General features: G+C 36.7%; 1 protein-coding gene across 20 annotated transcripts in view; it reads left to right on the top strand.

Moving 5' to 3' along the window:
* ADGRL3 (adhesion G protein-coupled receptor L3) overlaps positions 1-16,923 on the top strand; it is an 870,273-nt gene that overhangs the window by 810,326 nt on the left and 43,024 nt on the right. For 14 of the 20 annotated variants that reach the window (XM_051819791.2, XM_051819789.2, XM_051819782.2 and 11 more), the window contains one exon: positions 15,954-15,980. The exons of the other annotated variants lie outside the window; for them this stretch is intronic. In XM_051819791.2, the coding sequence (XP_051675751.2) occupies positions 15,954-15,980 (27 nt within the window). The remainder of the gene's footprint in view (positions 1-15,953; positions 15,981-16,923) is intronic. 20 annotated transcript variants of the gene reach the window in all.

Raw genomic sequence — 16,923 nt, 5'->3', positions numbered from 1 at the left:
ATTCATCTATTTCCAAATTCCTTGTGAGGTAGAACTCACTCTAGTGTTTCAAGCTGTTCTTATTTATATCAGTTAAAAATTAGTGGAAGAATCCAGATATGATTTAAGACATAAAATTTTTTTAAACTTATTCCAGGCTTACTTTTTTGGTTCATGTTTTAAAGGCAATTGCTATTTATTTCTCTGGATTCAAAAATAAGAATATATATTTAGCAGTAGTTGTTTAGTCTCAATTTACAAATTTAGGGCTGGCACCACCGCTCACTAGGCTAATCCTCCGCCTGTGGTGCCAGTACCCCGGGTTCTAGTCCCAGTCAGGGTGCCAGATTCTGTCCCGGTTGCCCCTCTTCCAGGCCAGCTCTCTGCTGTGGCCCGGGAGTGCAGTGGAGGATGGCCCAAGTACTTGGGCCCTGCACCCGTGTGGGAGACCTGGAGGAAGCACCTGGCTCCTGGCTTTGGATCAGCATGGTGCGCTGGCGCAGTGGCCATTGGAGGGTGAACCAATGGAAAAAAAAGGAAGACCTTTCTCTCTGTCTCTCTCTCACTGTCTAACTCTGCCTGTCAAAAAAAAAAAATTTACAAATTTGAATCTGGTACACTAAGTGGGAAATCCAAATATATATCCTAAAATGATTTCACAAATTCTTTGACACATTTATCTTCCTGTAGTTTTAGCTTATTATAAACAATCATGTAAATACTGACATTTCGAGCTGTAGGTTACCAATGTTAGTGTGGCGTTTGAATCTGCGTGGCAGAAAAGATTTCTTTCCTTACCCATTGCTAGGGTCCTGGTGGAATCCCCTACAACAAAAGACAGGTTAACAAGACAAAAGCATACAGATTCCTTTAATGTAAGTTTTATGTAACATGGGAGGCTTCAGAAATAAAGATCCAGAAGGAACAGATAAATTTGTGCATTTTTTTGTGGGCCAGATCTCCGTGAGTGAGTATGATTGGAGGATGGATGGGTATGGTGTAATAGCAATTAGTGAGGGGGAATTCAGCCAGGCCCATTGCTTCTTATTATTCTTGGCATCTCTGTCTTCAAAGGGACACATATCCCTTTCTTCTGTGATGGTGTCTCTGAAATGCAGGTCTTAAAATGAGAATTTCTTTATGGCCTGTTTCAGAGAAAGGGGTGAAGGGAAGGTCAGCGAGAGAGACCCTCTTACTTCTGTTGTATTCTCAAACACCGAGGCGCCATATGTTGGGGTAGCATGTCCTGAACTCCATCAAATCATATACTCATTTTTCTGAGCTTTTTAATTACATTAGCTAATTTTGATACAATTATTACTTGAGATCATCGTTCTTCAAAATCTTAAGAGACAAAATGATTTCTTTGATAGGCTGAGAGAAGTACACGTGGAGCCTTATTGACAGCATCATGTTGTGGCTTTCAGAATTTGTCTTGGTTGCTATAACCAGAACCAATTGGAAAGGCATGGTTTTCTGACAGCACTTTCTTTAACGTGGCATGGTATTTCAAATTGCAGGCTTTTATTTAATGGTCACATGCATATAAATTTGTCTGGGCCGGTGCTACGGCTCAATAGGCTAATCTTCCGCCTGTGGTGCCAGCACCCTGGGTTCTAGTCCCGGTCGGGGCACCGGATTCTGTCCCGGTTGCCCCTCTTCCAGGTCAGCTCTCTGCTGTGGCCAGGGAGTGCAGTGGAAGATGACCCAAGTGGGGCCCTGCACCCGCATGGGAGACCAGGAGAAGCACCTGGCTCCTGGCTTTGGATCAGCACGGTGTGCTGACCTCAGCGGCCATTGGAGGGTGAACCAATGGCAAAACGAAGACCTTTCTCTCTGTCTCTCTCTCTCACTGTCCACTCTGCCTGTCAAAAAAATAAATAAATAAATTTATCTGAAAATTGAACAAATTGCACTCATCTTTAAAATTTTTGTGAGAAAATTTAAATAAGTGTTATTAGACTAAAAGACTTTTGGCCTCCAAATTCCATATCAAAAAAAAAAAAACAAACCAAGATTCACAATCTCTTGGAGCTATTCAAAGTAAAATTTTGTGACTAATATTAAAATTTTTGCACTGGGGCAAACACTGATCAGAAATTTTGTGTAGTATCTATTTGCAATAGCATGCAAAATAGTAAGGGTCATTAATTTATTGAAGTTGTACCATGTGCTGGTTGGTATTTTGAGTCTTTACAAATGTTAGTTTACTTAGTCCTTACAAAAATCCTTTGAAGCTTCTGCCATCTGATGTTAGAATCCATTTCCTTAACCATTACCATATACTCCTTGCCATATCCCTTTGTATATCCATAAATACAGTAAATGGTATTTCACTTTTAAAAGATTTTCTTTCAATATACAGCAATTTAGATCAATTTAGAGAGCATAATTAAGAAGCTTTAACTCTTAAAAATTGTTCAAGTTGTAAAGATCACGAAGGGCCCTGTGTTTAAAACCTGTGATTATTTTAATATTTTAAATTTATGAACTGTAATGTTTTAAATGATGAACCATGAATTGCAAAATGCAGTTATTAAGAGGCTTGGTGTCACAGCCATCTAGTTAGAAGTAGAGATAGAGATTCAGGAGTTTCCATATTTAAAGTGAATTACCGGGGCCAGTGTTTGTATCGAGTAAAGCCGCAGCCTGCAATGTTGGTATCCCATTTGGGCGCCAATTCAAGTCCTGGCTGCTCCAATTCAGATCCAGCTCCCTGCTATGGCCTGGGAAAAGCAGTAGAAGATGGCCCAAATGCTTGAGCCCCTGGTAGCCACGGGGGAGACATGGTAGAAGCTCCTGGCTCCTGACTTCCACCTGGCCCAGACCTGGCCCAGTCCTGGCCGTTGAGGCCCTCTGGGGAGTGAACCAGTACTACTCTTTCTCTCCTTTCTTGCTGTGACTCTGAATATCAAATAAATAAATCTTAAACAAAAAAAAGATGAATTGCTGGAGTTATAGGTCTGGAGAGTGCACCAATGTGCTTGCAAAGATCAATTGGTTTCTGTGTTTTCAAGGAACTGGAGGAATTATTCAGATGTAGGGCTTTGATGGGGAAAGTGTGAGAGTGAAGAAGGATGTGATGTTTTCCTTGCGGAGAATGATAAATCGAAGATTCTGGTCCAGCATAATTGCCTCATCCTGTATCGTTCATGGTCACTGGACATCTGTTATTAGAATTCAGCTTGTCTTCAGTCACCATGCCCTGCACTTTCTCCAGTAGTGTTGCCAACTCAGAGGTAGAGTTTTTTCCATCTGATTAAGGAGGAGAGAAGTTGTAAAGAGAGCAAGAGTCATAGGACCTAGGTTGGTCATGAAGGAAGGAATGGACAGGAAAAGGAGGAGAGACAGAGCAGGAGGAGCTCTGGGCATGTTAGTAAATAACAAAAGGAAGGAAGAAATGGTTGTACTAAGTATCTGATGGCAAGTACTCAGTGGAGCTGGAGGTTTTTAGAGTAGATAATTTATGATTGGCAGTCACTGCCGTAGTCAGGGATGTCCACGAACCAATAACTTGACCCTGTGTGATCTGCAGTGCAGGAGTGGGATGATTTTACTTGAAGCATCGAGTGACAGAAATACCCCAAAATGAATAGGACTCTTGAGATAAGGGATAAGGGATAAGATGCAGTTTGGGAGAGGGGATGATAGAGAATTAAGTTGAGTTAAGAGGTATATAAAAATGTCAGGGGAAGTGGAAGGAATAGCTTATATTATGGTTTTTACCATTTTTGTTGTCCATACTCATTACTTTCTTCTTGCACTGACTTGCCTTCTTGGGCTGTAGAGTCCCACTCATCAGAGATAGAAAAGTCAGCAAGATGGGCAAGAGCACTGCTTAGACTTTGCCCTAGTCATGTACATGTTTTTCTCCCAAATTTCTAGAAACTTCCACAACACACATGTCTTGACAATTATGGCCCAGGCTACTTAATTTTAGCTCAATACTATGAGGAGAATGTAAAATGCTTTATGATCAAAGTTAATACAGGCGATCATCGGTTGACTAATTAATCAGCACACACAAACTGTCAAGCTTCTCATACGTTTGGTTGTCAATTTCTTCTAGTTCCAATTGTAATACTTTCCCTTTAAGCAAAACCAGCAAAAAATGACGTTCAGACTTCAGCTTTTCCAATTCTCCTGTTTCCAAGGAGTTGTTTCCAACAGAAGTGTTACTTTGTTTTCAAATGATATTTTTTCTTTACCTCATTTTAGAAGTGCTGAAAGTGCATAAGTCAGAATAAAAGACTAAGCATTAAATCACTGGCTTTGTAATTAACATGTGCAGACAGAACGGCCGAGTGTTAAGCATCTTGAGCTGCTCGGTCCACACTAGAAAATTTCCTAATCCAATTTTCTCTTGGCTGAGTCCCAGTTGTTGTTGGGTCTTTCCACTACATACAATTATGTATTTTTAAAAGGTCTGTCATCAAAGTCCCTGGCACTTTTATAAATGTGGTATTTGAGTATGCATTCTAGAATGCTCTGGATTGTTGCCTGTGGAAGTTGATATTTTAAACAAAAGTCCCTTCTGTTCCAGAACCGAGATTGATGGCCTAAGGCTATTATTTAAACTATTTAATTTTGAGGTTAAGAAAATAAGCCAGGAACATAAAAAGCAGCAATTTATTTGGAAAGATATTGACATTATTGTATATTAACATATTACATTTATCAATGTGTGATTCAAAAGCTAGGACGTTTTCTCTGTACTGGAAGTTGTCATTGTGGTTCTCTGATTTTTCTGCTTTCATTGAATTTTACTACATCTTGTTCGATTGCCTGTAGAATGGATTCTAAAGTTGCCAGACCTCTCCCTGTTCAGTAACTTCTATTAAGTGATGTAATGCACCATCTTACATATTACTCACAAGACCTCATTAGTAAAATCGTTATGTCCATTTGTTTCTACTAGATTTTCTATCTCTTTTAAAGAGGTTTCACTTTCTTCTTCATTTTTCCTGTTAGGTTTCCTGTCGTTTTGCTGTTTAACTTGCTGGTACACATTTTTGAAATCTCTTGCCATTGCAAGGATTTCCTTCCATATTATCACCTTTCTTTTCATTTTTCCTTTACGACAAATACAGGTCAGTGGATGATTTATAACACTTTATTTTGAACCATCAGGGTTTTTTTCCCCTTAAACTTTTGAGATCTTTCCACATAAACCCTTTAAAACTAAGACTTTGAAAAGTATTTTTTTTCTTTTCTTTTTTTTTTTTTTTTTTGTTTTGTTTCCTATTCTCACACTTAGAGTTTTGCATTTCACATTAAGATATTTAATCTCTTTGGAAGGCAACTTGGGTTCTTTATGTAATGAGCCATGTTTCTAACCTCATTTGAAAGTAATGCATCCTCTCCCTGTGGGTTTGTGGGGCCACCGTGCCTACACCAACTCTGTTTCTGTGCTGTCTCTCTCTGTTCCGTGGGGATGCTCTGTTTGTCTGCCGTGACACCATCATTACCAGAACTTGCTTAGTAGCTGCTGGTGTGCCCCCTCCCATTTTGATCAGCTCTTCCAGATTTGCCTGAGTTACTTAGGATCTCTTACCAGACTTCCACAGACATTTCAGGATCAGTTGTTAAAAGTCTTCCAATTTTCTCTTATTTTACTTAGAATTGCATTGAATGTTTAGATTAAGTTAGGAGAGGTGATGTCTTTTTGAGGTTGTCATATCCCCACACATATATATCCCTTTTCATTTACTACAGTCTTCCAGTATATCCTGTTTTAGATTTTTTAAGATTTGTTTCATTAAGCCCTATTCATTCTTTGAGTTAATCTCTATCTGAGGTCTTTGTTTTGTGAATATTGTGAATAGTATCTAATTACTCCTTTACCTTTCATGTTTGTTATTACTAAATAGGAGACTGATACTGATTTTTGCACATGGTCTGACATCAAACTTATCCATCAAACTTCCTGAACTTTATTAGTAATTCCCATGATTTTTCTCTCAATTCATTTACATTTTCTATGGAAATGATTGTGTCATGTTCAAATAATTTAAAAAGTTATATCTGCACTTGGAAGCCTTCTGGCATTTCATGTTTTTTCTTCTCTTCCTTGTCATGTCCAAAATGCTCTGTTGAGTAATCACAACTATAGCCTGCATTCTTGTTTTGGTCCTGAGATTTTGAAATATATGTATTTTAAAGTTTTGTATTAAGTGTGATATTTGCTGTGAACTTTAGCTAATCAAGTTAAGGTATTGAAACTCCTTTATGAGTGTAATTCTAGTTTTCTAAGTTGGTTCATATTTTCATGAGAGATGACTAATAATCTTCCTCAATTCTGGAATATTTTTTCCCAATTAGACTATCCATGTGGTAAATATGATATGATAGGCTTATTTAACTCTCCTCACCATTTTGGGGCAGTTATTAATTGATCGTGGTTTATGAACTATTAGATTATGTTTTTTAATTACCTTTTTGAGGATTTATGCTTAAATTCTTAGGTAAAATGTCCTTATGATATTCTTCTTCTTATATTATCCTTGACTAACAAATTATATTAGACTCATAAAATAAATTTTTTTCTATTTAGACCTGATATGAAAACATTAATAAGTTTTTTTTGTTAAATAAAAATTTAGTAAATTATAAAATGCTGTGAAGCTTGAGATTTTTGGAGATACAGTAGTGAATGGGTGATTGATACAGAGTCATATGCATGCATTCATGTTTTATTAGCTATTGGTGTCTAACTGAACTTTTTTTTTTTTACTTTTATTTAATGAATATAAATTTCCAAAGTACGACTTATGGATTACTATGGCTTCCCCCCCATACCGTCCCTCCCACCCACAACCCTCCCCTTTCCCACTCTCTCTCCCCTTCCATTCACATCAAGATTCATTTTCGATTATCTTAATATACAGAAGATCAGCTTAGTATACATTAAATAAGGATTTCAACAGTTTGCTCCCACACAGAAACATAAAGTGAAAAATAATAGATGATTTTTTTTAAATGATGATGAAATCAGATCAGACCTATTGTCATGTTTAATCCCAGTGAGAGTCAAGTTGGGAATTGATAATTTCTTTTTTTTTTTTTTTTTTACAGAAGATCAGTTTAGTATACATTAAGTAAAGATTTCAACAGTTTGCACCCCCATAGAAACACAAAGTGAAATATATCGTTTGAGTACTCATTATAGCATTAAGCCTCAATGTACAGCACATTAAGGACAGAGATCCTACATGAGGAGTAAGTGCACCATGACTCCTGTTGTTGACTTTACAAATTGACACTCCTGTTTATGGCATCAGTAATCTCCCTATGCACCAGTCATGAGTTTCCAAGGCTATGGAAGCCCCTTGAGTTCTCCGACTCTTATCTTGTTTAGACAAGGTCATAGTCAAAGTGGAGGTTCTCTCCTCCCTTCAGAGAAAGGTACCTCCTTCTTTGAAGACCTGTTCTTTCCCCTGGGATCTCACTCACAGAGATCTTTTTGCCAGAGTGTCTTGGCTTTCCATGCCTGAAATACTCTCATGGGCTTTTCTAACTGAACTTCTTTATCATCAGGAAATGTGCTCTGATTGGTGTTCTTAACACTTTATTGAGGCTACCCTTTGCTGTAAGGTGTGCTGCATTGAAAATATTTTATTTGTGTTTTGGAGCTTCTTAAATATCTATAAAATTATATTTATTTATTATGTTGCTTACATTCTCAATAACTTTTCTAGATGTTTTCCTCATTGACATTATTTTAAGATTATGCTTAAATTCCTGCTAACAGTTTTGACTAGGGTCAGTAAAATCTCACTAGGCTTCTGTGTTAAAAGCAGGCTTGAGATACAGGTCTATAATCATGACTTGGGCCTACTGACAGTACAAGAGATACTGTGTACTAGCTGTGCAGTGTGATTTTTTTTTCAAATTCTTCACCAGAAAAATTATAATGGACTTTCACAGTTCCATGTAAATGGTAAATTCAAGAATTCAGAATGTACTTCCGAAGCTCTTTTTGGTAACTTTCTGAAGGCTGTAAACTCTTGTTTCTTTGATTCCATTCAAGTTTATAAAGGTGCTGGTGAGATGACGATATTCGTTCTGGATGTGAGTAAACTGAGGCTTATAAGGGATAAATCACTTGCCCCAAATTAACCAAAACTCATCTGCTTCCTACTGAGCTAAATGCCTCCCTTGGTTCCATTTACTGGAATCTGTAGTAAGTTCAGGTGTATTTTAAGCACTCGGTTGTGGTTTTCTTGTGTTTCAGTTTTTCTTCCTAGCAGGTTATAATAGGTTTGTTTATTCACAGAAAAGCTTTGATGAATGTTTCTGTTGGAAATCGGTGAAATGAGAGGTGATGATACCAGATGGCATGAGAAAGAGAATAGCGGAGATTCAGCCTGTCAAAACATAATTGGCAAGGATAAGGAAAACTTATTTATTTTCTCATTCTTAAAATTTGTGCACCCTCTAAGTTGATAAAAAGAAATCCTGATAGCATATTATATATTTCTGAAAGTACTTGATCTCTAAGGATTTCAATGACTATATTTTACTGTGCAAGTAGACACAAGTTCTAAGGAGTTAGTGAATTGTAAGAATCAGTGTAAGGCTAAAAAATGTTGGCCCTTTAATGGTGAATGAACCAGCAAACATTGTGAATTTTGACTGTATGTATCAATAAATAAAATCTGTCAACTTGTTGATAATGTTTTTGACTTTTGAAATGTTACTGAAAAAAAACAAGTTTTCATTGATTATAAAGGTAAAGCCTATTAGAAATAAATATATACCTCTCTTCACACAGATGCCTTGTCATTTACTCTTTCCTATTCAAGTTTTCAAATGTAAAATGTCGTGCAAAAGATATTAATTAATGAGTCCAGTTCTATAATTCATATCTCTTAATTTTCATGAGCACTTAACATCTGACTTTGTATCTCTTATTTCTTATTTTGTGGTTAAATGGTTACATTTAGTGACATACTGTAGTTAGTGGGCTTCTCAACACTGAGGACACAATATATTTATGAATCAAGTTTAACTTTCTTATATAAACCAGTCAACTCTGGGGTTCTGTTTTAACAGTCATTAGGAATCTGAATATATCCCTATTTCTACTCAGAATATGAAAATTTGTAGAATTTACTAAATTCATCATCTAAAAGAAAACAAAACAGTATAAGTTAAATAGAAATTTTCAATGAGTCCTTCATCCTCTTTGGGTTTTTGCCTAATATACAAAATGCCCAAACACTTAAATAAAAAGAAAATCTAATGTAGTACTGTGAGTGTGTTTTTCACTACAGTCCCTCTTTTGAGGCCAGTAGGTCAATACACAATAGGAATCTGAATAGCAAATATTTATCTAATAGCTGTGCTTGTTAACATTTTGCATATTTGCATATTTTCAGATATAAGTGTTAAATAAAAGTGCCAAGTCCTTTTCTTAAATGTACAAAACGTGCCCTTGAGGAATGTTCTGTTTTATCTCCATCTCACAGATGAGGGCTGTGAGGAGCAGAGAGGTTAGTAGTTAGCCCAAGGCTGCAGAGTTGGTGAAATATTCTACTGGTGTTCACACTCGAACAGGCGCGTTCACTGGCTATGCTTTCAGTTACTGAAATAAAGCATTTTACATATTAATATTAAACAATAATCATGCAAGAGTATTATTTTCTTCCAACATAAGACTCCCAAAGTGCATATTTTATTTGCATACAATCCACCAGCTAACCTTATAAATCAGATATAGGGAGATCCCAAATTGTAAAACGTATATAATTGCCTTTGTACCATTTAATAATTCATTATTTATCTCATTATGATACCCTTAATTCCTTTCAGAAATAAATTCTTTTGTCACTTTATATTGTTATAGAAATTTACATAACATTGAGTTATAGAGATAATATTATCAAAATTTTATCTGCCAGTGATTTGATATTTATTGATCCTGATTTAGTATACTATTATTTTTCCAAATTTCATACTTCCCTGATTCATGAATAATCATTCAACCTACAATATTGTTGTAAACAACCACCAGTATTGTTATGGGGACATTGAGGCATGGGAAAATGTTTAAGGTATATTCTAAACCATTTATTTTATTTAGTTCATTTAATTCTTCTAATAAATTTTATATGAGCAGAATTTTTTTTTCCTTTTTTTATTTAGTAAATATAAATTTCCAAAGTACAGCTTATGGATTACATTGGCTTCCCCCCCCCATAATTTCCCACCCACTCACACCCCTCCCATCTCCCGCTCCTTCTCCCATTCCATTTACATCAAGATTCATTTTCAATTATATACAGAAGATCGATTTAATATATATTAAGTAAAGATTTCATCAGTTTGCACCCACACAGAACACAAAGTGTAAAAATACTGTTTCAGTACTAGTTATTATTACTTCACTTTGGAAAACACATTAAGGACAGATCCCACATGAGGAGTAAGTACACAGTGACTCCTGTTGTTGACTTAACAATTTGACACTCTTGTTTTTGGCGTCAGAAATCTCCCTAGGCTCTAGTCATGAGTTGCCAAGGCTATGGAAGCCTTTTGGGTTCGCCGACTTCGATCTTATTCCAACAGGGTCATAGTTAAAGTGGAAGTTCTCTCCTCCCTTCAGAGAAAGGTACCTCATTCTTTGATGGGGCCCTGTTCTTTCCACTGGGATCTCACTCACAGAGATCTTTCATTTAGTTTTTTTTTTTTTTTTCCCAGAGTGTCTAGGCTTTCCATGCCTAAAATACTCTCATGGGCTTTTCAGCCAGATCCAAATGCCTTAAGGGCTGATTCTGAGGCCAGAGTGCTATTTAGGACATCTGCCATTCTATGAGTCTGCTGTGTATCCCGCTTCCCATGTTGGATCGTTCTCTCCCTTTTTGATTCTATCAGTTAGTATTAGCAGACACTAGTCTCGTTTGTGTGATCTCTTTGACTCTTACACGTATCAGTATGATCAATTGTGAACTGAAATTGATCACTTGGACTAGTGAGATGGCATTAGCACATGCCGCCTTGATGGGATTGAATTGGAATCTCCTAGTATGTTTCCAACTCCACCATTTGGGGCAAGTCCGATTGAGCATGTCCCAAATTATACATCTCCTCCCTATATGAGCAGAATTTAAGATTATAGTTTTTGATTGTAATAGTTTAATAGCTATAAAATCCATAGTTGAAATATAATCATCTTTCCTTGTTTATAATTTTCATATTTATATGACTTTCATATTTTATAAGAATTTTTAGTATCTTTAATGCTTGGTGATTGAAATATATGGCCATAAAGATACATTGTTGATATTATACTTACAGTTGTTGAATTAAATTCTAAATGCCTTTTCCTTTTAATCTTGCTAGAGAGATGAACAAAGAGAAAATTAATAATATAAATCCAGGATTGCATGGTCCCACAAAATAAAATATATTTTAAAGAAATATGAAGCTGTCAGCATTTCTATCATAAGCATAACTTGACTGAGGATTTTCAACACAGTTGGATATAAACATGAAATTCCTTTGTAGTCACTGTTCTTCTTGCTATGCTATCTTAAACACCCATTAACTACTGGGTAGCAGATAGCTTAGTGCTGTCTTATATGGAGCTCACAGCATTGCCAGTGTGTTACAGTTATTCAATATCTGGCCAATTTAAAACTTGACTAGCATATCTCATCATCCTTCCATGGTGTGGGCACTGTGGTACGATGGGTAAAGCCACTTCTTGGGACTCCCACATCCCCTATCAGAGGGCCAGTGTGAGTCCTGCCTTCTCCGAACTCCTACTTACACACTTGAGAAGGCAGCAGGAGCAGGCCAAGTACTTGGGTCCCTGCCTCCCCTGTGGGAGACCCAGAAGAAGTTCCCGGCTCCTGGCTTTGTCCTGACCCTCCAGCTGTTGCCAGCATTTGGGGAGTGAATCAATGTATAAAAGAGTCAGTCTCTCTCAATCTCTCAGTCTCTCAATCTCTCAATCTCTCTGCCTTTGCCACTCCATCTTTCAAATAATAAATAAATAAAAATTTCAAAAGTAAATAAAACACCCTTCCTCCTTTGAATCTTGATATTTGTGGCTGGGGAAACTCATGAAAGAACTTCTTTCATTCTTCTTCCAACTGTTTCATATATTTTCATATATTTTGTGAACCTTGCAATCCTATAAAATGGCCTTGTCCCTACCCCTGGAGTTTTAAAGACTGAATACCAGGGTTAATAGTGTGGCAAAGCAGTGTCTCCTGATCCTTTGGCTCAAGTTATTGCTCACTCCTCTTACAGTACAAGTAACTGGATCCTCTTCGTTTGGGAGCCTCCTTGTTGATTGAGGGGCAATAGGGAAAATCCATCCCACGTGCGGATGCGTTTGTATCTGCTGCCCTTCTTTCTCCCTTGAAGAACACTTTTGATTTTGAGAAACTCATCTACATAAACTTTGTCATTCCTACATTAATGCAAACCAGATTTAATGAGGAAAAGTCTAGCTATAGTTAGTTTTATTCTAGGGAAAGTCAATCCAGTTGCATAATGAAACTGGAAATACTGAAAGACTAATGAGGATATATATATATATATATATATATCGTGGTAGCTCTCCTATTCATGATTAAAAATATGATTCACTCACAAGCTCAAATGAGATAATCTTCCACGTCCAGAATAGCCCAGAATGTATTCATCTCAACGCTGAAAGAATGAGCAGTTCTGCTGGAATCATTCCTTTTCTTTTGTTTACTATGACATCAATTACCAGATCTTTTACTGGGAAATAAAAACCTCATGTCCCCTGTTACTCCATCTTCCTTCAGAATGGATTTTCTCCATCCCACTGTTTAAGACGTATCCTGACCTATCAAGATGCAATAGAAGTGAAAGTTTTATTTAACTAATATTTCCTATATGTCTTGATTTCAGCTATTTCCCTCAAAAGTCATGTCAAAAGTAGTACTTGTTTAATAGCTTTTGAAGTAAGAGGAAAAGTATTCTTTAAGTAACTTCATTCCTATTGTCTCTATCCACTGATAATCTGTCTATACTGATATCATGAGTTTTTACATCATGTAGATTAATACTTCAGTTAACCTATCCTCTTCAAAGTGTACTCTAAGCCCATCCATGGAATTAGTGTTTAATAGCCCTTTTGTTTGCTTGGGAGTTGCTATAGTATATATTAATAGATGTATAACTATGGTCAATCTATACCGAGATCCCTAATCTTGATTTGAATGATGACTTTCAGATAATTTTATGACTGTTTAAATGAAGGTTTAGATATTAATAAAAATAAAGTTTGAAAAGTAAATTATCTGACCGAAGAAAAATACACAAAGAAAGAAGTCTCATTTTTTCTTATTTGTATTGAAAATTGTATGTACAAGATCCTACCTCATTTTCAAATAGCAGCCACTGAAAATTCTACATATAAGACATTTCCTTTCATTTTCAAACAGCTACCACTTATTACTTACCTGTGAGTTCCTGTTAATGTCTGCCAAAAACCTTTTAGGTGTTTGTGTTCATATTTTTAATAAAATCTAAAAATAACTAGAGTGCAATTATTTTAAGCATAGAATCTGTGATGGGATTTTATACAAATCAACTTTCAATGGTAAATCATAATATAAATTACCCAGTTTTGGAAGCTAGATCTGTAGTTCTGCTTTTGGGGATTAAAATAAATAAATCAGCATGTAGGTCTGCTACTGTAACTTATGGCAATATTACTATCAGTTTGATTTGAATTTGGTGGAGAAACATTGTAAAACTAGATTCTCTAGTAGAATTATCCCAACCATGAATTTGACATCACAGTTGCTACATACTGATGCCATGGAAATGAATATTATTATAATAAATATTCCATGATTGTTTTATACTTTAAGATATGCATTTGAGATTTTCTTTATAGGCATATTTTCCACTTTTAAATATTATCAATTATTAGAGACCTTTCTTTATCTTTCACACCTCAGTGGAATTATTTAAATCTCTCTTGGAAGTCCAGTTTCTGTCCTAACTTTCCCTGACTGTCCTGGTGCAGTACCATCCGGCGGAATGTTCTATGATGACAGGAAGCTTCTGAACCGCACTGTCCAACATGGTAGCTACTCACTCTGTGAGGCTTTTGAGCACTGTGGCGTGGCTGGTGTGATGCAAGAACTAAATGTTTTACTTCATTTCATTTTAAGGCATTTGTATTTAAATACCCACATATGCCTGATAATCAATCATATTGGGCACCCAGTTCAGTCACTCCCACTCCATTTGCCAACTTACTTCAGCCATATTTGTTTTACTGCATTCTATTACTTCTGAAATATTCTCAAGTGCATTTAACTACACAACATATATGTATTTGCTGTTTTATTCTTTAGATGAGAACTTTTGTATTTTTTTTAAGATTTATTTTATTTATTTGAAAAACAGAGTTATAGAGAGGTAGAGATGGGAGAGAGGGAGAGGGAGAGGGAGAGAGAGAGAGAGAGAGAGAGAGAAATGAGAGTCTTCCATCTGCTAGTTCACGCCCCAAATGGCCACAACGGCTGGAACTGAGCCCATTCAAAGCCAGGAGCTTCTTCCACGTCTCCCACATGAGTGCAGGGGCCCAAAGACTTGGGCCATCTTCTGCTGCTTTCCCAGGCACATTAGCAGGGAGCTGGATCGTAAGTGGAGCAGCTGAGACTCAAACCGGCACCCATATGGGATGCTAGCACTGCAGGCCAGGGCTCTGACCCGCTGTACCACAGCATCAACCCCTGAACTTTTGTATTTTGTATGAGACTTTTCCCTTGTTTTAAATAGTGTCAAAATAATAGTATGTAATATTTGTTGGACACATGTTAGGTGACTGTGCTGAGCACTTCATGCGTAATAAATCATTTCATTATCACAAGAAACTTACATTGTAGCATAAAAAGGCTTCCATTATAATTATCACCATTTTATGGATGGATAAACGTACACAATAGCTGTTGAATTAATTTTGGCATAAGATCACATAGCTAGTAAGTAGTTGAGCTGGGTTGTAAACCCCAGGTGGACTAGCTTCAGACACCAGGCTCTCACTCCATTCTTCGCTGTTGCATCATTCTGGAGAATGAGTTTTCATCAATGGTTCTCTTTACTCAAAACACCTCACAGATGGGACCTTTCTAAGAGCCTTACTTATTTATGCATAACAGAGGAAACAATTTTGCCCCTGGCAAGAGGGAAGAGAACAGATGGTTCCGGTTTCTCTTTTTGGGCTACCACAATTCTCAACGCAGATACTCGGTTTATAAAAAGATGACCCACAATGTTCCCTAAGTTGACTTCTGTAGCACTAGGATTTCATTTTATCAGAATGAGACTAAGTCAGTGAGTAAATACAAGGGACAATAAGCAGGTGCTGGGTGTTTGCTCTTATTGCTACAAAAAAGTATTCAGTTTGTATTTTTTTTCCTCAATACACTAGCAGGGGGAGCTTGAAAGTAGTCAAGATTAATTCTTTTGTAAGAGCCATAATGTTCAGATTTAACTCAGGTCAATCATCTCCAAGTTAAAATTACTCCGAAGCTTACTGTCCATAATTAAGTAATCCTACCTCCTAATATTACAGAATAAGGATACCTTTGGTGACACAAAATCTGTCATTTTAAGCATGCCCCCAAGCCTTTTTCCAGATTGCCCATAAAATTTCTCATTCTCTAGAGAAATGTGATCTCTAAGAAATAAATGTCTCTGTCAAGTCACAAGGAATATGAGCACATGATGAAAAAATGGAATTTTTGAGTCTCATAAGGGATATTGCAGTATTATGAAATTGATTTTATTCCTTGTTATTTAAGTTCTCATGGTCATTTTAGGGTTTACCTTCTGGTTATAAAGGGAAGGTTATGCAATCTTTTAGGAAGGGGGAGACAGAGGCCTTTGTGAACCAGGAGAATATTTTTCATGAAATTCTTTGTCATAAAATGCTAATGTTGGTGTTCTTGTCTTTATGTCTATGCATTCTTTAGCTATGAGGATAACAGACCCTTCATCAAGTAAGAATGACCTGAATGGCTGATAAATTCCATTTATCAGTGTGGTCCCATGAACCAGCTGTCAGAACAGTACTGAAAAATCATTAGAGCTTCTGTCATTCACATTGAGGCAGAAGAGCAAACTGTGCAGGAAAATACTCGGGCATACAGCTTCCCTGCAGAATAATTATGCTGCAGGTGTATTGCCAAAAAATTCTCTTCACCTCTGTTAATTGGATATCACCCGAATTCAGTGCCACAGTAATAGCAGTTTCCTGTGTACAGACTTGTTTTGCTTTTAATATCTTTATCCTTTCATTGTGCTCTGTTCCTCTGTGCTGCATGTGTCTGCAGTTCCATTGTTTGGGCATCATTCTGCTAAAATTACCTTGTGATTTAGTGGCGTATCTTTGAAATGATCTTACGGGTATGGAGCCACCCAATTTCAATTGATACCAATGAATTGCTCTTGTAATTATTCAAAAAGGAAAGCCATGCATCTTTTGAGAAATCAATGTTAGATATGCAAAGCTGTCCCTTGCACATCTGACACCTGTCAGTTCATGATCTAATTGTTTATGAATATCTGTAAGTTTCTTAAACAAAGCTACAAGTCTGTACGAGTCTCCTATAAGCACCAATGTAAATATTTGGGTATTTTTGTATGTACTCTTTCAAATTACGAATCCTGCAGAGTAAGCCAGCCTGTGGGCAGCCTTGCTGCAGACCTTCAGTTTGTTCTTCTGGTGAAGCGTCCTTTGTTTGCATTCTCTCCAGTGCCATCCACACACTTCCTCGTGCTTCTGCTTATTTTTTTTCTTTATAAATTGAGGCTCATTGCAGTTTTGTATCATTTAACACTGACTTTAGTATTTTATCCTGTTGTTTTATTTCTAAGTCTAAATAGCAGTTTTGCCTTGCTATAATGGCCATCTTTCCCATTTTTCTTTGTTTCCATATCTGT

This window comes from Oryctolagus cuniculus, chromosome 8 (genome assembly GCF_964237555.1).
Source record: "Oryctolagus cuniculus chromosome 8, mOryCun1.1, whole genome shotgun sequence".
In the NCBI taxonomy this organism is placed as follows: domain Eukaryota; kingdom Metazoa; phylum Chordata; class Mammalia; order Lagomorpha; family Leporidae; genus Oryctolagus; species Oryctolagus cuniculus.
This window is presented reverse-complemented; position numbering and strand designations above follow the sequence as displayed.